Genomic DNA, 21,555 nt, shown 5'->3' with positions numbered 1-21,555 from the left:
GGCTCTTGAGGTATCTACCTCTAATAAGATTTGTTTGAACCCCCCCCACCTGGGGATGTTTTTTTTTCCTATTCATGCATAGCTATGTATTCTGAATGGGAACATTTATATGAAGAAATTGGGGGTTCCAGCTATTAATGCTGCAATCACCTAAGTGAGCAGAGTCTCGCATGTCCAGTGCATAATGAACTGATGTTAAAGGATCCAGCAAGTTAAGGTTGGATTTTCCTTTTAAAGACAGGATGTCTTTTGCAGTTCTTGCTACAATTGGAGAAGCTCAGTCCATTAACCCTTTAATGTCTGCTCCACTATTTTGGTGGAGCACATTTTGAGTCACGCCAGAGCATTGGAAAATGTGAACTCCAAGGGGTTAAGGAACAGGTGTGAAATACCTGAAAATTCTGCTTGATCAACAGGCCCAGCAAGGGGCTGGTGTATTTGTGTCTCACAGTTGCTATGAAGGACTCGATCGTTTAAAGCCTTATGGCTTATACTTGGACTAGTGCATTTTCGCAGAGGTCCGTGGCTGAAATATTGATCAGCAGAAGCACCATGTGAAAACCCTTAGCCAGTTTTTGTCCCTTCCTGGGGTATGGCTATTTAGAGTGGATAAGTACATCCAAAAGGGGTAATGCTCTCTTTACAAGTAAAAGGAGGTTAAACATGTCTCCTTTAATCGTGCAGCCTCTTCTATGCCTGGAGCATCTGCATTTTGGCAGTCTTGACGGTCTCATTCGTCAGGAGAAAGTTCCCAAGGGCAGCCCCAGGATCTTGGGGGCAGAGAGCCCATGAAGCAGAATGCTAAGGCCTTCTCATGAAGGAGCACCCCCACTCGTTTGGGTGAGGGGAAAGGTCCTGCGATTCTCAAGGTCTGGCAGGAACAATGTTAAGAGCAGAGGGATTTCTGCAATTTTTTGTTCTCTAGGTTACATCTAGAGTTCCAAGAGCCCGGATGGCTCAGTCGGCTTTCGATCTGAGGGTCCGGGGGTTTGGGTCCCTGTTTGGGTGCTGCTTGTGGGGTCATTGGGGCTGCTGATGTGGCAGTCTTTATGCAAGAGTGTCCATCTCCTCAGAGAATGCTCCTAAGGTTCCAAAAAAAGATGTGTCTGTTTCTGGCCTCCGGATCAGAGATTCCCTTTGTGGAACAGGGTTTTTTGGCTCAAACCTTATTAAGGTCCTAGAGCCAAACAGAGAGGTAAGACCCATTCTAGATCTCAGAGATCTGAATCGGTATTTAAACATCCGATCCTTTCATAATTCGATCGGCTGTGTCCATCCTGCAAGAAAGGGAGTTGCATATCTCCATGTGCCAAAGTTTCCCGCTTACCAGAAATTTCTGCGGTTTGAAATATAATTTTTTTTTTTCAGTTTAGGCACTGCCGTTCGACTTAGCCACAGCACCACGAATGTTCTGGAAGATTCTGGCACCTCCTTTAGCCAGGTTAAGGGCTCAAGGCATAACAGTCCTAGCCTATTAGAAGATCTACTTTTAATAGATCATTCAGGCTCAAGTCTAAAACCAGAGTCTGATCTCAGCTGTAGATATCTGAAATCTCTAGGTTGGATTCTCAGCCTAGGAAGATTCTCCTTAAAACCATCGAGGAGGATACTTGGGGGCTGGTTATAGATACCATACAGAAGAAGGTATTCTTACCCCAGACAAGAATCAGTTCCATTGTAGGACTAATTCAACTTATCAGGATAAAGGAATATTCCTTCAATCGGCTGCAGGAGATTTTTAGGGGAAATGGTGGCCTCCTTTAAGTCTGTCCCTTACGCGCAGTTTTATTCAAAGACTGCTTCAAGTCGCCATCCTGTCGGTTTGGAATAAAGAAGATTCAGGCCTTTTTTGTTTCCATTATGCTTGGCTCCCGACAGAGGTCAGAGCCAAAATTGGTGGTTGTTATCCATCAGGAGGTAAAATCTTTATCCTGGAAGGTGTTAACAACAGATGCCAGCCTTCTAGGCTAGGGAGCAGCCCTGGAAGAAGATTCTGTCCAGGGGAGATGGTCCAGGTTAGAGGACCTTGCCTATCAACTTTGTTGGAAGTTTCAGGCAGTACATCTGACCATAGAATCCAGTGGTACTATTCCTGTCATTAATGAGTCCCTAAAAATTAGATACAATGGCTTTGAAATTACAGAGCTCAATTCTTTTAGGATCCGTGGGTGGATACCATCAGGTCCAGGTGCTTTATCCACCTTTATTCTGTCCAAATATTTCTGGACCATATCACTTTTGAGCCATTGTGGATTTGGGGCTGTGTCACTATCACCCCCATTATTGACATGAGCTCCCCCATGCTCCTTTTGTCCCCAGTCACCCACTCCAGATTATTTTGTAAAGAGCCTACATGCTCAGAATTGACCTTTTTACTATTAATATATTTAAGGAATTTTTGGGGGTTTGTCCTACTATCATTTGCAATCTGTCTTTCATTTTGAATTTTTGCATCCTTGATTTCCTTTTTACATATTCTGTTATATTCTTTGTAACATTTAAATGACACTAGTGCTCCTTCATTTTTATATTTTTTAAAAGCTCTTTTATTCTAGTTTATAGCTTATTTAACTTTGGCCGTGAGCCACATAGGTTTTATTTTTAGCCTTTTAAACGTATTGCCCATGGGAATATAATTTGCAGTGAGATCACAAACATTCTCTCCCAGTCTAGGTCCTGGAGAGCATCCCTCATCCTTGGAAAATTTGCTCTCTTGAAATTAAGCGTTTTTATCTTTCCCGTATGTGATTTTTGCTACCCAGGTGTTCCTTTATCTGAACATTAGTAATATGTTCTGCATGGTTTGCGATTACCAGGTCCAAGAGAGCATCATTCCTATTTGGGGCCTCAATAAACTGGACCATAAAATTGTCCAGTAATAGGTTTATACATTTTTGCCCTTTAATTGTCCCAGCAGTGCCATTACTCCAGTCAATTTTTGGGTAGTTAAAATCTTCCATTATTATCACCGTCCCAGCCCTTTCTATCTGTGCAAGGAGCTGAGTCTCCACCTCCTCATTAACATTGGGTGGTCTATAACAAACTCCAATGATTAACTTTGAACTACGCACATCTGTATGCAGTTCCACCCATAATGCTTCAGACTCATCACACTCTCCGTCCACCAGGTCCTCTCTCTCACTCGCTTTCAGATCACTTCTCACATACAGACAGACCTTTCCTTTTTACTCTGTCTTTCCGAAAGAGTGCATAGCCAGGAATATTAATAGCCCAGTCATGTGAGGAGTGAAGCCAAGTTTCAGCAATACCGATTACATCATAGCTCTCCTGATGCACCAGAGCTTCCAACTCACCTATTTTGCTTGGCAGACTTCTGGCATTGGTGAACAAACATTTTAATGCATTAATATTTGACCGGTCACATACTATCCTCTTTGGTGTTCCGAGATTACAACTAGGACTTGCTACTATACTTACCTTGGGTTTATGTGCTTTGGTTACCCTACCACTAATGCCCCTAATATTACCCCCTGGAATATGCTCCACGTTGACTATCTCTATCTCTGGACCCTCCCCCCCATCGCCTAGTGATTACAGCATTAATAGCTGGAACTCCCCATTTCTTTCATAAAATGTTCCCATTCAGAATACATAGCTATGCATTTTTAGTGCTTTTTGCATCTTGCAGATTTACATTACAGAACTTGTTCCATAGGACACCATGTTGAATGGACTCCCAGGTGGGGGAGATTCAAATGAACCCTATTAGAGGTAGATACCTCAAGAGCCTGTGGCAGGCAGAAAAGGGTTAAGTAAGGGAGTAGACTGACACCTGACTTGTGTGGCTACTCCCTCCCTGTTAGGATCCTCTGAAGAGGAAAATAAGTATCTTCCAATATTTGGGAAGATCTACATGATCCTAGCCTCCTGCATCTCAACAAAGGGGTCCAGAGGACTAGATGGGAATGTGCTATGTTTAGTCCTATTATGGAGAGACATCATAGCAATAATCTTTTAAATGGTAGAAGAAAAACCTGTTTGTATGAAATACAAGGACAGAAGTGTTCTACCCTTGACAGTTTCATCCGACTGGCCGTATCTTTCTTTTTTACCTCCCAGTGAGGAAGCCAGACATTCTTTTGGGAGGGTTCTTAGTTTGTTGTATACCATTAACCCCTTAAAACCCTTAGAGGGGTTCCTGGTCCCTTTGTCACTCATAGCTTACAGTACAAAGCAGAGGCAGTACCAGAAAAAGAATGTTTAATTTGCTAGTCTATAGTACAGTACAATTACTGCTATTAATCCTAGCATTACAATACAATGTGTTCAGTCAAAAGGAAGATGCCGGTGTCACCAAACCTGACCAGAAACCACTCTGCTCTGTCCCTCCACCGCTAGACTTCAGCTTTTCCTGTATACCTTAAAATACTTCCTCCACATGTGGCCGGCGTCTGATGCCATTTAGCCACGCCCCTGCGTGAAAAACGCCCCCCTTCCCCTTTCAACTAGGGAAGTGTATAAGTGCTGGCAACATGGTGGCCGGGGGGTAAAACAGCCGCGATTTGCCCCAAAAAACAATTATTATTTTTTTTTTTTAGGAAAAAAGAGGCAGCGGGCTGGCATCCAAAGGAACGAAAACCGCCACTCTGGGGGCCCAGGAAGTGATCAGACCCCCCTTCATACCTGAGGGCCTGAGCTGGCTTGAACGGAGAGGAGAGTGAAAGCTTCTGCTGTTTCTAGCTTCAGAATGGTGAGTGCTCAATACAGCCCCAAGTGGTGACACATATACATGACATGACAACAAAAACATGGAAGGAGATATTCCTTGCAGAAAATCTCCCCTACTTTCCGCGGCAGGGCTTTATCAGAGATGAAAAGCCCAATCTTCGCCCTTCATGGTAGGCTCCGAGACCTTGAAAGGAAACCTTCAGGAACAGGGGTACACTCAGGTAATCCCGCAATCCTGGACCTGCGAGAAGACCCTGCCAGTAAACTTTTATTGGCCTTACTACCAAAAAGTACTGGATCCCAGGGCCCAGCTTAAAAGCATTCGCAAGCAAAACCTCGTGTCTTCCGATGACGAGGCCCGGGTACCGTTTATTTAGTCCATTACGGAGACATCAGAACAGATCCGGTCAGGATTGCTGGCTCGCATCAAAGGATTACTGCCCTTGGAGCTCAGTATACACATCCTTACCCGTGCCGAACACCTTAGATACTGGCGAAAAAACGGAGGACTTCCAGTAATGGGAGGGGTTATATGGGGGAAGTTCAGACCTTAAGGGGCATGCCAGTGTCCAGCACCTGATGGTCCGATATAACCCACATAGTTATTACTATGGCGCTGTGTCCCCTGATGTAAGAAAATAAACAGGGACTATGGCACACATATGGTGGAACTGTTCAAAGATTACAAATTATTGGAGGGAAATATTAAGGTATATAAAGGAGATAACTAGCATACAGTTACCCGAAGACCCCTGGGTATGTCTATTTCATGCGGTGGATAACCCACTAAAAGAATATAGAAACTCCTGACGATCCATCTGATAAATGCTGCAAAGAGTTTTATCCCGAAAAAATTGAAGTAGAGGGCCATAAAATAAGGGAATGGTTTGAGAAAATAGACAAAATATAGACAAAATATATAGAATGGAAGAGCTTAGAGCAGACGAGGAGGGTGGAAGCAGGGAGTCCCACCGGAGGTGGGAGAGATGGAAAACATTTAATCTAATGAGGAAATATAGCGAGGTGTTAGGGTTGTAGGGGAGGGGAAGGTGGTTACTTCTTATCAAAAAGAGGGGGGATAAGTGGAAGGGGGGTGTAGATGGGTGAGGTTGGAAAGGGAAATGGGAAATGGGAAATGTGTAAAGTAAAGAATTTCTATAGGTTTTTACCTTATGTAGTAGGGAGGGGGCAAGACTGCTCCCCTTTTTGTCCTTGCTCTTTTATTTTTGTAATGATAACATTTTGAAATAAAAAAAAATAAAAAAAGAATGTATGATTTTTTTTTGTTCGCTTTTTAATGGGAAATGTTGAACTTTTCTTTAAATCACTGGGTGAAGCGACGTTACCTTACGGCACTTCGCCTTTTGGCCACTAGGGGCACCCGTGGCGATCGCTCGTGACAGAGCGAGAACCATGATTTGTGTGTGTAAACACACAGATCATGGTTCTCTCAGGGGACAGGAGACTGATTGTGTGCTCATACTATGTATGAACACCAATCTCTCTCTTCCCCTAGTCAATCCCATCCCGCCTACAGTTAGAACACAGAGAGAGAACACAGTTAACCCCCAGATCGCTCACCAGTGTTAACCCCTTCCCTGCCAGTGGCATTTATAAGTAGTCAGTGCATATTTATAGCACTAATCGCTGTATAAATGCCAATGGTCCCAAAAATGTGTCAAAAGTGTCCGATGTGTTCACTATAATGTCACAGTCCACCATAGTGTTGCAGTCCACGCTGTATCCACTTAGAACACCTAGTCTTAAACAAAGGGGAAAAAAATAATTTTCTCTTTCGTTCATTGATGGACACAGCTCCATTAATCTTGAACATAGGGTTATTCCGCCACCTTCAGGAGAGGACTAGGCAGAACATGTAACACAAGTGAAAAACAGAACTGTACAGTCCCGCCCAGGGGGGCGGTCCCTCTGGCAATGACCCCTCATCCTGCTTCCTGCGGCTCAGTTGTTTTCTGCCTAGTGAAGGAGAAGGACCTAGGTTCCCTACGGGACCATCGGTCCTGGGATTTTTTCAGGATTTTTGCCTTTTGCACAAGATTTTAAGATCCTGTGATCTTCTACAAACAGCTGGCTGGGTGACAGGCTGGATAATATAGATACTTGTAGTCTCCCCAGCCTGGCCATCGAGTGTGTGCAAGCCCTAGCTATGCACTGGGTCAGCCATGACATGCCACTCAGGCTCCAGTGGCGGCCGGTGAGCACAATGCTTCAGGGCACACATATGACTGGACTACGGATGTCTTTGCCACAGTGTGCCGTGGCCCGCAGCCACACCATACTGCTCGGGTGTGGATCTGTGATGGGATGCCTCCAGCTCGTCCTGACAGTAAGTACAGCTCTCCCTGTCTCGGCAGGACAGAGCAGCTGGGAATTCCCTAGGAGGTTGATTAGGGGGTCACTCTTCTCCCTTTCCTCTCTCCCTGTCCCTGTTTTCCCTCCCCCCTGTAGGGGATGCTACATGACTGGGCTGTAGTGCTGTGTGTGTACCTGGGCCAGGGGTCCTCTGGGGGCTCTGATCCTTGATTGGGGGCTGCGCTGGCTGTCTGTGTTCCTGTGCTGTCATCTGTCTCTCTGCTGGTGTCTGTGGGCTCTGCATGTGCTGCCGCCATTATCTGTGTGATCAGCATGATCGGCGGCCATTTTCTGTTAGCCTCTGTGAGAAGCATGGTCTGCGGCCATTTTCTGGAGTTCGACAGCCATTTTCCCTGTGTTTTTTCTATACAAACAGCCTGGTGGCAATTTTCTTCTAGACTCAGAGCGGTTTTTCTCCACAGCGCTGGTTCCTGTGCCTCAGAACAGCGCGTTTTTTGTTCCTGGACACTTGTGAGCTGACAAAGTACACAGCCATCAGCAACAGCAACAGCATGGCCCAGCACTCGGTCGGGGTGGTGAGTCCTGCGGTGGGGCCCCTCAGTCTGTTAGAAGCTAGGAGGGTGGGATTGAGCACCTTGTCCTAAGTCCCCAAGGCTGGCAGACAGGGTGGGTCAGCATGGTGTCGGAAGCTGGCTCACCTGCAAATAGTGCAGTGCCTTTGGACGCTTGAAACTTTAGTTGCCAGGGTGGATGCTTCGTGCAGGCGCAAGGGGGGTAAAAAATGGCCTCTGCCCCCCGTCCTCTGGCGAAAGCTCTGATTCAGAGTCGGGCCCCACAGTGACTGGTGGCCCCTGTTCTGATGTGTCAGAGGACGCTGACCAGGACGGATCAGACAGTGAGGATGATTCCGTATCCGGGTCCGCACAGGAAAAAAAAAAAAATTGCTAGTTGGAGCACTTATCACCACTGTGCGTGATACCCTGAAAATGCAGAATGCAGCAGGATCCCCTGCTGAGGTGGTGGTCCCTTTTGGGTCCCATAAGCCAGCTCGTACACCTAAGGTGTTTCCGTATCTGACTTATTTTGATAAGTTCATATACAAGGAATGGAGAAGCCTGCAACAGACTTTTTCGGTCCCAAAAAGAATGGCGGTGCGGTACCCCTTGAAGAGAGCCTCCTTAAAAAATGGTCGGCTCCCCCAATCGTTTGACCCCCCAGTATCTAGGTTAAACAAAGTAACCACGATCCCAGTAGAAAGGGTCCCTGATTTAAGGACCCTACCGACAGGAGGGCCGAGGGAGTGGCCCGGTCCATGTTTACGGTAGTGGGGTCAGTGCCTCAACCGGTACTGGCCACGGCATTAGTGTCGCAGACCCTTACTGAGTGGGCAAAACTATTGCACCATGAATTGGAGAAGCAGCAGTCTCCTTCAGTCTGCATGGAACTAGCAGACCAGTTGGTGCACGGCCTTAAGTATGTCTGTGATGCGGCCCTGGATACACTTCCCCTGCTCTCGAGAGCATCAGTATCAGCAGTGGTGCTGCGGTGCCTGATCTGGCTGAAATGCTGGTCTGCGGACCAGGCATCTAAAAAAGCCTGGACAGATTTGCCCTTCCTTGGTGAGCGGCTGTCTGGAGCCTCGCTGGATGACATTATTAAGAATGTCACAGGTGGGAAGAGCATGTTGCTCCCCCAGTCCAAGAAGGGTAAGGAGCCATGCTGCAGGCAAGGGCACTCCTTTTCCGCTCAAAAGAGGCTTTTTCGTCCACCCGGGACTTCGGGTAATCGCTCCTAGTCCAACAGGGTGACTGCTGAGGAACAAAAGCGTCCCTGGGCTTGCAAGCCCAGCAAGCCTGCGAGCAAAAGTACTACCACATGAAGGTTTGCCCCCGCCCGACACACAGGTGTGGGGTCGCCTTCGGGAGTTTGTATCTGTTTGTAGTCCCCAAAAAGGAAGGGACTACAATCTTGGACCTAAAAGCCCTCAATTGCTTTGTGAAAGTACAAAGGTTCAGAATGGAATCAGTTTGCTCTGTAGTCGCTGTACTCCATCAGGGGGACTCCCTGGCATCTCTGGGTATCCAGGACACGTACTTGCATATACCCATATGCCTCAGGCATCAGAGGTTTCTGCGGTTTGCAGTGGGGGAAGACCACTACTAGTTTGTGGCTCTCCCCTTTGGCCTGGCTTCAGCACCCCGAGTCTTTACCAAAGTATTGGCTCCAATTTTGGCATTGTTGCGACAACGTGGGATCGCAATCGTGGGTTACCTAGACAATCTCCTTCTAAGAGCAGCTGCAGCCTCAGAATTAAGGGAGGATGTGGCGATCACCATGCAAACTCTACAGGAATTTGGGTGGGTGTTGAACCTCAAAAAGTCGGTGCTAGTGCCGACTCAGCACCTGGAGTACCTAGGCTTACTGCTGGATTCTGTGGAAGCGAGAGTGTTTCTCCCTTCAGACAAACTGCAGACTCTCAGAACCGTGGTGAAGGTGTTGAGGAACCACAGGTGGTCATCGCTGCATTTCTGCATGCGAGTTCTGGGCCTCATGGTAGTCTCCTTCGAGGCGGTACCGTATGTACAATTTCACATCAAAGTCTTGCAGAAGGAGATATTGTCCAAATGGGACAAATCTCCGTTATCCCTGGATCAGCAGATTCGGGTGAGCCAATTAATCAGGGATTCTCTTCTCTGGTGGCTGAGATCTCCGGCCCTTTGGTCCGGGAAATCGTTCCTGCCTCTTCATTGGACAGTGATCATAACGAACGCCAGCCTGACTGGCTGGGGTGGAGTACTGGGAGTACAATCGACCCAGGGTCTCTGGTCGAGGGAGGAATCCCAGTTACCGATCACTGTGCTCGAGCTTCGAGCGATCAGGCTATGCCTCTCCACATGGTCGATGAGACTATTGGGGTGTCTGATCAGGATCCAGTCAGACAACACCACGGCGGTGGCATATGTCAATCATCAAGGAGGAACAAGGAGCTCGGCTGCAGCACAAGAGGTCACTCATGATGTGCAGAGCGGCACGTACTGGCCCTGATGGCCATATACATCCCAGGAGTAGAGAACTGGCAGTCTCCAGATGCTGGACCCAGGAGAATGGTCATTGCATCCGAAAGCGTTCAGGCTTCTTTGCCTGCGGTGGGGCACACCAGATGTGGATCTTCTGGCCTCTCGGCTCAATCGAAAGGTGCAGAGGTTTGTGTCAAGTACAAGAGATCCTTGGGCGGACACGTCAGACGCATTGGTGGCTCCATGGGAGCAGTACCGGCTGATTTACGGCTTCCCTCTGCTCAAACAGTTACCATGTCTGCTCTGCAGAGTGGAGGCCGAGGGGATTCCAGTAATACTGATTGCCCCAGATTGGCCTCAGTGCCCAGGGTACGCTGACCTACTGGCAAATTTCCACTATGCTGAGGGCACGAAAATCATCTTCTCGGAAGATATGCCATCATACGTGGAAGGCCTGTATCTCCTTGTGAGAGGAGATGGGGTGGCGTCCACGCACCTATTCAGTTTCCAGGATCCTGCTGCTCTTATAGCGTGGAGTGGACCAGAAGCTGGCCTTGAGCACCATCAAGGGCCTTTTCCAAAAACCCCTGGCATCTCTCTCATTGGTGAGCACCTTTGTGCAAGGGGTTCGGCATGCAGTCTCTTCGGTGCGACCACCCCTACCTCCATGGGATCTGAACCTGGTGCTATCAGTGCTTCAAAAACCGCAGTTTAAAAACATCAGGAAAATCCCTTTGTAGACTCTTTCTCAGAAAGTGGCCTTTCTAGTGGCTATTACATCTGCCAGGAGGGTTTCTGAGCTGGCGGCCTTTTCTTGCAAGTTGCCCTATCTGGTTATCCACAAAGATAAGGTGGTGTTGTGTCCACAACCTTCTTTTCTGCTGAAGGTGGTTTCGGCCTTCCATCTCAATGAAGACATTGTGTTGCCATCTCTGTGTCCAAAACTGACACACACTAAGGGGGTGGCCCTCCATTCCCTGGACGTGGTCCGGGCTCTAAGGGTATATCTGTCTGCCATGGCTCCCTTCCAGAAGTCAGATTCTCTGTTCGTTTTGGTAGCTGGTCCGAAAAAAGGGCTGGCGATCTTGTCGACCACCATTTCCAGGTGGATCTGACAGATCGTGGTCCAGGCTTACGCCTTGAAGGGGCAGGTGCCCCCCTTCCCTATCACGGCCCATTCCACCAGGGCAAGTGGGACCTCTTGGGCTTTCCGACATCAAGCGCCAGTCTCCCAGGTGTGTAAGGCGGTGACTTGGTCGTCCGTTCACACTTTCACAAAGTTCTACAAAGTTGATGTAAGCGCATCTTCTGACGCCTGCTTTGAACCCAAAAGTTTTGCAGCCAGCTGTGTAATGTTGCAATTTACATTCTTTCTTCTTGTTAGAGAAAGTTACATTTTGGTTGTCAATGCATTCTGATGCATATGTTGCCCGTAAGTTTTGATGCAGTTGGTTCAGATGGTGACTCATCCGTTGGGGAGCACCTCTGGTTGTGGGTGAAGTTATGTTTGATGTTCCCACCCCTTGTTATGACACTGCTTGGGGATGTGTCCATCAATGAATGAAAGAGAAAATAGGATTTTTGTACTGACCGTAAAATCCTTTTCCCCTCCTATTAGTTTACGTTATACTGCTTGTTGACGTACTGAGTGACACAAAAAGGCTCGTGGTAAGCAAAGCTTGGTTTTTTTCCTCGGTTCATCCTTGGGTTTGTTTGTATATATTTGATGTACTGAGCTTCAGGAAGCATGCTAAGGGGTTATTACCAGAGGGACCGCCCCCTATACAGTTCTGTTGTTTTTGACATGTATTACATGTTCTGCCTAGTTCTCTCCTGAAGGCAGCGTAATAACTCTACGGCCAAAATTAATGGAGCTGTGTCCATCAATGAACTTCAGAGAAAAGTATTTTACGCTGAGTACAAAAATCCAATTTTTGTTGGGCAGTATGATTTGAAGGGAACTTAACTATACTTATTCACCAAGTATGGACAGTCTCTCTTGCTTTACTAAATCAACCCCAATGAACACATTGTATGTATTTGATCAGCTAAAAATATATAAAATATACTACATTATTTATCAAACATAAATTGTCATTTTCACTCACCAGACCAGACTGTTGTTGCACTACTTGCAAATAATGTATTGCTACTGTTTACAGTATTAGTGGGTGTGTCTTTTGCCCAGGCTATAGGACTGAGTGGACTGTTGGTATTACAAATTATTTTCAGAATTTGGCCAGCTGATATATTATATGATGACGATGATGGTGTGAAACTGATGCTGGCTGTGGGAAACAGAAATAAATGTGTTACATGAAACCAAAGAACAAAAATGTAACATATTGCATCTTGACAGTCCTTGGATGTAGTGGCTACATTAGTTTAATTATAAAAACAAACTGTATTGCAGCTGTCGATTAATTGCCCAATTTCAAATCTGCAGGTCTATTGCATTCCTGGGGGGTAGATTGCCTCATTTCTAACAATTACATTTGATCACATTTATGTTTCCTGGTCAACCAATCGTGGTTGAAATTGACTTATAGTTACCACATGTATGGCCTTCTTAAATTTAAGTGCTCTTAACTAAAGTTGGGCCAAGCAAAAGTTCAGTTCGAACATTGCCTATTCAGTGAACACCCGAATGTGCAGGATGTTCAGCAGGTGTTCACTCTGCCAAAGGCCTTGCAATGGACTGCACCCTGCACAGTGCATTCTGAGCCCTGATTGGGCAAAGCTTTGATGGTGTGAAACTGATGCTGATATACAGTATAACTGATATTGTGCCCCCCCCCAGCCCATACCAGGTCCTTTGGTTCTGATGTGGTTTTTAAGGGTAACCCCACGCCAAATAAAAAATAAAAAAACGCATTTGTGGCCCCCATCCATACAAGACCCTTATCCAAGCATGCAGCCGGACAAGCCAGGAAAAGGGGAAGGGGGCGAGCAAGCGACCTCCCTCCCTCCTGAACTATACCAGGCCCTTTGGTTCTGATGTGGATTTTAAGGTGAACCCCCTTAAGAAAGGGGCCCCCGGATCCTGCCCCCCCAAGTGAATGAGTATGGGGTATATAGTACCCCTACCTATTTACCAAAAAAGACAATATTTGACAATTCTTCTATTAAAAAATAAAAAAAAACCCTGATGTAGATCCATCGTCAACCACGATGCCAATGCCACCACCGGACCCAAAAAAGAAGAAAAAAAAATACTCCATCTTCGACTAAGGCACACGACTGAATACCTGGCTTGCCGTCTTATAGTTCTTATATAGGTGAGGTGCAGAGCCACCTTGCAACATCACCTGGTGACACCACCGCCCTCGTGACAACACAGAGGGTCGGCGACATCTCAAGGGGGTGGTGCCACCAGGTCATGTCGCCAGTTGGCCCCACCCTTACCTACATAAGAACTATCAAACGACAAACCAGGCAGTCAGCGGTTTTCCTTAGTCGACAGGGGAGCGTTTTATTTTTTCTCTTTTTCAGGTCCAGCAGTGCGGCGGGCATCATGACCGATGATGGATATACATCGGGGAAAACATTTTTTTTTTATTATTTAATAAAGGAGTTGTCAAAAACTGTCTTTGTTTTTATTACTTTTTGACACTTTTTTGGTGAATGGGTAGAGATACTATGTACTCATTCACATGGGGGGGGCGGGATCTTCTGGATTTAAATAAGCCCTCTGCCTGCCGACCTCCACAGCCCAGAGTCATGGGGATGAGGCCCTTGTCCCCATCCACACCCTAAACAATCCACCCACCCCCCATGTTGAAGGTATGTGCCTGGTATGGTTGGGGGGGTGGCTTGCTTGGATAAGGGTCTGGTATGGATTTTGGGGGGAACCCACACATTTGTTTTAATTTTGGCATTTCACATAAAACATGTACTGTACCACTTCAAAAGCTGAGAATTTTAATGCTAGTGCAAATCAATATTTTTTTCTAGAAAATTACTTGGAACCCCCAAACATTATATATATTTTAACAGAGACCCTGGGGAATAAAATGGGAATTGCTGCAATATTTTATTTATATTTATTTATATTTTATTTCAAATGCGATTTTTTGGGAAAAAATTCACTTCAATAAATACAAAAAAAAAAAAAAAAAGAAACAGTAAAGTTAGCCCAATTTTTTTTTTGTTTTAATGTGAGACGCCACGAGAATCGTGAGAGAATCGTGATCTATCTTCTAAGCCAAAAATTTGTGATTCTCATTTTAGCTAGAATCGTGCAGCTCTACTACCGGGGATGGATGTAGATTAGTCTGCAGGGGATAGAAGATTATTGGACTGAAAGGGGTGGGGATTGTTTTGATTTCAGGTGATGGAAGTAAATTTGGAAGCAGGGGATAGAGGTGAATTTGGCTGCAGTAGATAAAGGTAGACTTGGCAACAGGGGTTGAAGGTCCATTTGGCTGCAGGCAATGAAGGCCAATATGTCTGCAGGGAATTGAGGCCAATTTGTCTGCAGGGAATGGATAAAGATTTGGCTGCAGGAGATGTAAGTAGATTTGACTGCAAGGGGATGGGGATTCATTTGTTTTCAAGGGCATACATGTAAACTTGGATGCAGTGGATGGAGCCTGATTTGTCTTTTAGCCCTTGTACACACGGTCGAATATTCCAAGGGAAAATGTCAGATTGGACCGTGTGGACGGATAATCCGACTGTGTGTGGGCTCCATCGGACTGTTTCCATTTGAATATCCGACGGACAAAGTTTTAGAGCTGGGCTATAAAACTTTCTGACAACATGATCCAATCGGACTTTGTCCGATTGTGTGTAGAGAATTCCGATCGGACAAAGGGCCACGCATGCTCAGATCAAATTCCTAGACCAAAGCTATTGGCTACTAGCCTGAACGTAGTCCCGTCTTAACGAAATAACGTCATCACGCTCAGAACGATCGGATTTTCCAACAACTTTGTCCAACTGTGTGTATGCAACACCGGTTTCGGACAAAATCCGTCGGACAAAATCCAACGGATTTTGTTGTGGGAATGTCCCACCGTGTGTACAAGGGCTTCGAGGATGGAGGTCAATCTGGCTGCAGGGAGTGGAGGCAATTTTGGCTGCAGGGAGTGGAGGCAATTTTGGCTGCAGGGAGTAGAGGCAATTTTGGCTGCAGGGAGTGGAGGATTATTCGTCTGCATGTAATGGATGTAGATTTGGCTGCAGGAGATGGAAGTAGATTTGACTAAAAGGGGATGGGGATTAATTTGGTTTCAGAGGATATAAGTAGATTTGGGTGCAGTGGATGGAGGCTGATTTGGTTTAAAGAGGGTGGAGGTGAATTAGGCTGCAGTAGATGGTGGTAAACTTGGCTACAGAGGATGGAGGTAGATCTGACTACAGGGGATACATGCTGGATAAGTTGTGTGAGCACATAACTAGAGATGAGTGGAGTTATTTTGCACACTGCTTTGGTGATAATTTGTTTGTATTCTTTAAAGGAGAACTACAGCCAAAGTTCATTTGGCTGTATTTCTGTGGATCAAAGAAGTGCAGTTCATGTTGCACTTCTGTCACCTGTTTTCTGCAGACAGCCGGCTGAAGTGCGCTGTCTGTGGACGTCAAAGAGCTGGCCCTGGGCCAGATCATGACATTGGGGTCGAGATTCGCCCACAAACCTGGACCGGCACATGGCTCAACATCTCAGCAAGCTGCTGAGAGCCTAAGTCGACTTCTCCCACCCCCTTCCACAGCCCAGCACTCCAGTGAGGGAGGAGGTGGCAGAGCAGAGAGCGGTGACTGACAGTCAGCAGCTATCTGCTCGGGGATCTGTGGGAACTGAGCAATCCGTGGTGTTAGATCGCTCGGTTTTCAACATTAGAGCTGGCGGGGGACACATGCAGCATTGGACCAATGCTGCATTCACCTAGGTAAGTATAAAACTGCAAAAACCCCAAACCCATACTTCTCTATAACAAAGCTGACATAGCAAACACATGGGGTTGTTTATCAACAAATGTTAGAAATGGTGTTTCTCTGTTCCTCAATATCTAACCTGAAGACTGCATTCACACCTGAGCGTAGCGTTTTCAAGCAGAAAATTGTGCGAATAGAGCTGCACGATTAATCATTAAGGAATCAAGACTATAGCGATTCTACCCCACTCCCGATCTTAAAAAAACATTTCCCCGATTCTATGTAACAAGTGCAGAGAGCTCTCTGTTCACTTCTGACAGCTGACAAAAAATAAATAAAAAAATCCAGGCAGCCTGACAAGTTTATCTCAACATGGAGATAACTATAAACAAAGTAACATTTTGTTCTTGGATCAAAGGGAAGAACTTCGGTCTGTAGATGAGGTCAGTTTAACCACTTAAAGACTAAACCATTTTCTGACACTTGTTGCTTACAAGTTCAAAAAGGTTTTTTTGCTAGAAAATTACTTAGAACCCCCAAACATTATATATAAAATTTAGCAAAAACCCTAGAGAATAAAATTATGGTTGTTGCAATATTTTATGTCACACTGTATTTGCGCAGCGGTCTTTCAAGCATAATTTTTGGGCAAAAAAACTAAACAGTAAAGTTAGCCCAACTTTTTTTTTTGTATAATGTGAAAGATGATGTTATGCATGGAGAATCGTGAGAGAATCGTGATCTTTATTCTAAGCAAAAAAATTGTGATTCTCGTTTTAGCCAGAATCATGCAGCTCTAGTTTACAACTAATGTGGGATGTTTTTTGACACATTTGACACATTTTTTAAAAAGAGCTTTAAGAACCCTAGGCACCATTTAAGGCCAAAACACATTAATCGTGCCTTCTCTACTGAATGGCAAAATGTCCAGGTTATCACTAAACTGTTAGTAAAGCAAAAATTCTTAGTTTCACTCCTTCCTAGTGATGACAATGTATGGGGGGGAGTCCAGGAACTATAAGCTCTTCCTCTGGATACATTTATAGAAATACAAAATGTCATACCTCTTTGTATGTAGTTCACCTTTATTATCTCTGAAAAGGTTGCACCTTCATTCCGGGCAAAATTACAGTTGTAATTGACGGCAAGGGGGAGGCAAGAGCTAATGCTGGGGGTCAGAGTGTATATGCTGCAACTTCCATCGCTTGTCTTGGTCCCTGCCAGCCCTTTGTGTTGAGAACAGAATTATATCATAATTATATACAAGTTACATTTTATTACACACTTTTCATAAAAAGAAATCCATTTAAAATTAACTACAGGGAAATTTACAACAAAAGTTGGTCTAAAGCCAACAGCAGCGGCAGCACTATGGTATTTCCCTGTCCAAAAACCTGTCTGTAAGAAAGCAGTTGATGGGTCCACCCAAAAACAATATCTATATACAGTGCCTTGCGAAAGTATTCGGCCCCCTTGAACTTTTCAACCTTTTGCCACATTTCAGGCTTCAAACATAAAGATAGAAATTTTTTATTTTTTGTGAAGAATCACCAAGTGGGACACAATAGTGAAGTGGAACGAAATCTATTGGATTTTTGAAACTTTTTTAACTAATAAAAAAATGAAAAGTGGGGCGTGCAAAATTATTCGGCCCCCTTGCGTTAATACTTTGTAGAGCCACCTTTTGCTGCGATTACAGCTGCAAGTCGCTTGGGGTATGTCTCTATCAGTTTTGCACATCGAGAGACTGAAATTCTTGCCCATTCTTCCTTGCAAAACAGCTCGAGCTCAGTGAGGTTGGATGGAGAGCGTTTGTGAACAGCAGTTTTCAGCTCTTTTCACAGATTCTCGATTGGATTCAGGTCTGGGCTTTGACTTGGCCATTCTAACACCTGGATACGTTTATTTGTGAACCATTCCTTTGTAGATTTTGCTGTATGTTTGGGATCATTGTCTTGTTGGAAGATAAATCTCCGTCCCAGTTTCAGTTCTTTTGCAGACTGCAACAGGTTTTCATCCAGAATGGTCCTGTATTTGGCTGGATCCATCTTCCCCTCAATTTTAATCATCTTCCCTGTCCCTGCTGAAGAAAAGCAGGCCCAAACCATGATGCTGCCACCACCATGTTTGACAGAGGGGATGGTGTGTTGAGGGTGATGAGCTGTGTTGCTTTTACGCCAAACATATCATTTTGCATTGTAGGCAAAAAGTTGGATTTTGGTTTCATCTGACCAGAGCACCTTCTTCCACATGTTTGGTGTGTCTCCCAAGTGGCTTGTGGCAAACTTTAGACAAGACTTTTTATGGATATCTTTGAGAAATGGCTTTCTTCTTGCCACTCTTCCATAAAGGCCAGATTTGTGCAGTGTACGACTGATTGTTGTCCTATGGACAGACTCTCCCACCTCAGCTGTAGTTCTCTGCAGTTCATCCAGAGTGATCATGGGCCTCTTGGCTGCATCTCTGATCAGTCTTCTTGTCTGAGCTGAAAGTTTAGAGGGACGGCCAGGTCTTGGTAGATTTGCAGTGGTCTGATACTCCCATTTCAAAATGATCGCTTGCACAGTGCTCCTCGGGATGTTTAAAGCTTGGGAAATCTTTTTGTATCCAAATCCGGCTTTAAACTTCTCCACAACAGTATTACGGACCTGCCTGGTGTGTTACTTGGTCTTCATGATGCTCTCTGCGCTTTCAACAGAACCCTGAGACTATCACAGAGCAGGTGCATTTATACAGAGACTTGATTACACACAGGTGGATTCTATTTATCACCATCAGTCATTTAGGACAACATTGGATCATTCAGAGATCCTCGCTGAACTTCTGGATTGAGTTTGCTGCACTGAAAGTAAAGGGGCCGAATAATTTTGCACGCACCACTTTTCAGTTTTTTATTTGCTAAAAAAGTTTAAAATTATCCAATATATTTCGTTCCACTTCACAATTGTGTCCCACTTGTTGGCGATTCTTCACAAAAAATAAACATTTGATATCTTTATGTTTGAAGCCTGAAATGTGGCAAAAGGTTGAAAAGTTCAAGGGGGCCGAATACTTTTGCAAGGCACTGTAGTGTATAGTGGATGCCACCAGACTTAGTCACTGGCTGCCCTTTTTAAGCTAATAGCAGAGGCAGAAAGACAGCTCATGGGGCCCCTGGGCAAAAGGAGATCATGTGTCCCCGCCCACATTCAAGCTACAGCCACACAAAGTCCCACCTACATATTTCACTGGCCACATTGCATGCGTTCAAATAATTTCTCTACACTATGTTCAAAATAAATGTTTATTATAGCATTAAAGAAAAATAAAACGTACATTAAAGTGCAACAATGGTACATTTTCAAAATTAAGGTTTTCATAAATTAACCACTTAAACCCGGACCAATTTGCAGCCAAAGGACCAGGCCCCTTTTTGCGATTCGGCACTGCGTCACTTTAACTGACAATTGCGCTGTCATGCGACGTGGCTCCCAAACAAAATTGGCCTCCTTTTTTCCCACAAATAGAGCTTTCTTTTGGTGGTATTTGATCACTTGATCTGCGGTTTTTATTTTTTGCACTATAAACAAAAATAGAGCGACAATTTTGAAAAAAAAATGCAATATTTTTTACTTTTTTTCTTTAATAAATATCCCCCAAATATCCCCCAAAAATATATAAAAAAACTTTTTTCTCAGTTTAGGCCAATATGTATTCTTCTACATAGTTTTGTAAAAAACAAAAAATAAATAAAAAAAATCGCAATTAGCGATTATTGATTGGTTTGCACAAAAGTTATAGCGTTTGTAAAATAGGGGATAGTTTATAGCATTTTTATTAATATTTTTTTTCTTACTAGTAATGGCGGCGATCAGCGATTTTTATTGTGACTGTAACATTATGGCGGACACATCGGACATTTTTGACACATTTTTGGGACCATTGTCATTTATACAGCAATCAGTGCTATTTAAATGCACTGATTCCTGTGTAAATGACACTGGCAGTGAAGGAGTTAACCACTAGGGGGCAGTGTAGGTGTTATGTATGACGTTATGTGTTTTTTTTATTGTAGGGGGCGTGGCCTGGCATGTGACATCACTGAACATCTTTTCCTATAAAAAGGGAAGAGACGATTGGTGACAGGCTTAGTATGAAGCACGGGGAGAGGTTTGTTTACACAGACCTCTCCTTGTTCTTTAACTCTGTGACCCGATCGCAGGACACCAGCGGCGATTGGGTCCGCTGGTCCCCTGCGGTCCCGACCCACGGCTGGGCACTTAAAAGAATCACATACCATACGTGATTGTGCCCAGCCGTGCCATTCTGCCGACGTATATCGGCGTGAGGCGGTCCTTAAGCAGTTAACACAATATAACAGGTGCAACAAATGTCTTCTTAGCTGAACAGTTTAATAAAAAAATATACAAAAAATATAAATCTCTGACCAGCATGTTACAAAAGCAGTAAAGAGCTAAGTTCAGGGGACGTCTTGGCAAATCTGTTGATGATTTTATCTTTGTCACTTTTTATGTTTAGTGCAACTTGCTTTTCCACTGCAATGAGCATCAATGACTCCAGGTTTTGTCGTGACAATGATGATCTTAATCTTGATTTTTAACTTGGAAAAGCATCTTTCACATGTACACTGTGTAGTGCTCAGTGTAATTATATATTTATATGCCAAGAAGAGATTCGCAAAGGCCACTGAACACAGTAGGTAGTCAGGACACACAGTTCTTGCAGGAGTCCTTCTTTACAGCAGCTGTAGAAGTGGATGGCTCGGCGCTAGAGCTGGTGTGTTGCTCTTCCAAATCTAAAACCAATTATTCACTCTCTTCATCACTGTCATTCAACAGGCCTTTACGAATATTTTTTTTTAGCTGGATGCAAAAGAGATTAGTTCCTCACATAAAGCAACTGGGTCTATCTCTGGAATTGCTTCTGATATGAAATTCAACTGAATTTTGTCTGAAGAGTCCAGTATTTCTTGAAACCTATTTGGATCCAAGCAAGAAATTTGCTTAGAAAGTTCTTCATGAGTGGAAAATCTTGACTTCACACTCTCTGTAACAGCGTCGAGGATAACATTGTAACAAGACATTTCAAAATGTTTCCTATTATCTGTACCTTCTGCAGTTCTTGTGGATCTTAGTTCAGATCCTCTTTTTCAAACAGATGTTTTCACTTGCCAATTTCTCATTTATAAAATCTTTAAATTCAGTTGCTGACTGCAAAACTCCAGCAAAGTCTCTGCATATCTTATTCAAACGCTTGACAGCATCATCCACCATTCTCCATGCCTGGATAAAATCAAGGCCTGTTGATTGCAGATAATCTGATACCGGGGTAGTGATGTCAAAAATGCGAACAAAGGTAAAAGCTACCAGGATGGTTTCAAATTTACAGAGATTCTCCATTCATTTCAGAACTTCGTGCCGAACAGAGAGTCGAAAATCAGGGGATTTGCTTACTTGTTTTAGGATAATTAGGAGATTAGAGCATAACTCTTTGGAATGATCATCAAAGCTTCCAAATAACTTCCGAAGTGCATTAGCTCTGCTTGACCACATTGTTCTGCCAATATTTTCCAGCTTTTGAAATGTATAACTTCCAGTCTTTTTTTCATCTGGTCTTTCCAGAGTTTCATCCTTTTGTA

At 44.5% G+C, this 21,555-nt stretch overlaps 1 protein-coding gene across 5 annotated transcripts in view; it reads right to left on the bottom strand.

The window, feature by feature from the left end:
* LOC143988961 (adhesion G protein-coupled receptor F5-like) overlaps window positions 1–21,555 on the bottom strand; it is a 314,489-nt gene that overhangs the window by 157,270 nt on the left and 135,664 nt on the right. For all 5 annotated transcript variants that reach the window (XM_077488917.1, XM_077488920.1, XM_077488921.1 and 2 more), the window contains 2 exons: window positions 16,982–17,143; window positions 12,149–12,328 (listed from right to left, as the gene is read on the bottom strand). In XM_077488917.1, the coding sequence (XP_077345043.1) occupies window positions 12,149–12,328; window positions 16,982–17,143 (342 nt within the window). The remainder of the gene's footprint in view (window positions 1–12,148; window positions 12,329–16,981; window positions 17,144–21,555) is intronic.

Source organism: Lithobates pipiens, unplaced genomic scaffold (assembly GCF_037356315.1).
Source record: "Lithobates pipiens isolate NorthernLeopardFrog02 unplaced genomic scaffold, aLitPip1_a1.2 Scaffold_18, whole genome shotgun sequence".
NCBI lineage: Eukaryota > Metazoa > Chordata > Amphibia > Anura > Ranidae > Lithobates > Lithobates pipiens.
The sequence above is the reverse complement of the archived record's forward strand: the minus strand, read 5'-3'. Positions and strand labels throughout refer to the sequence as shown.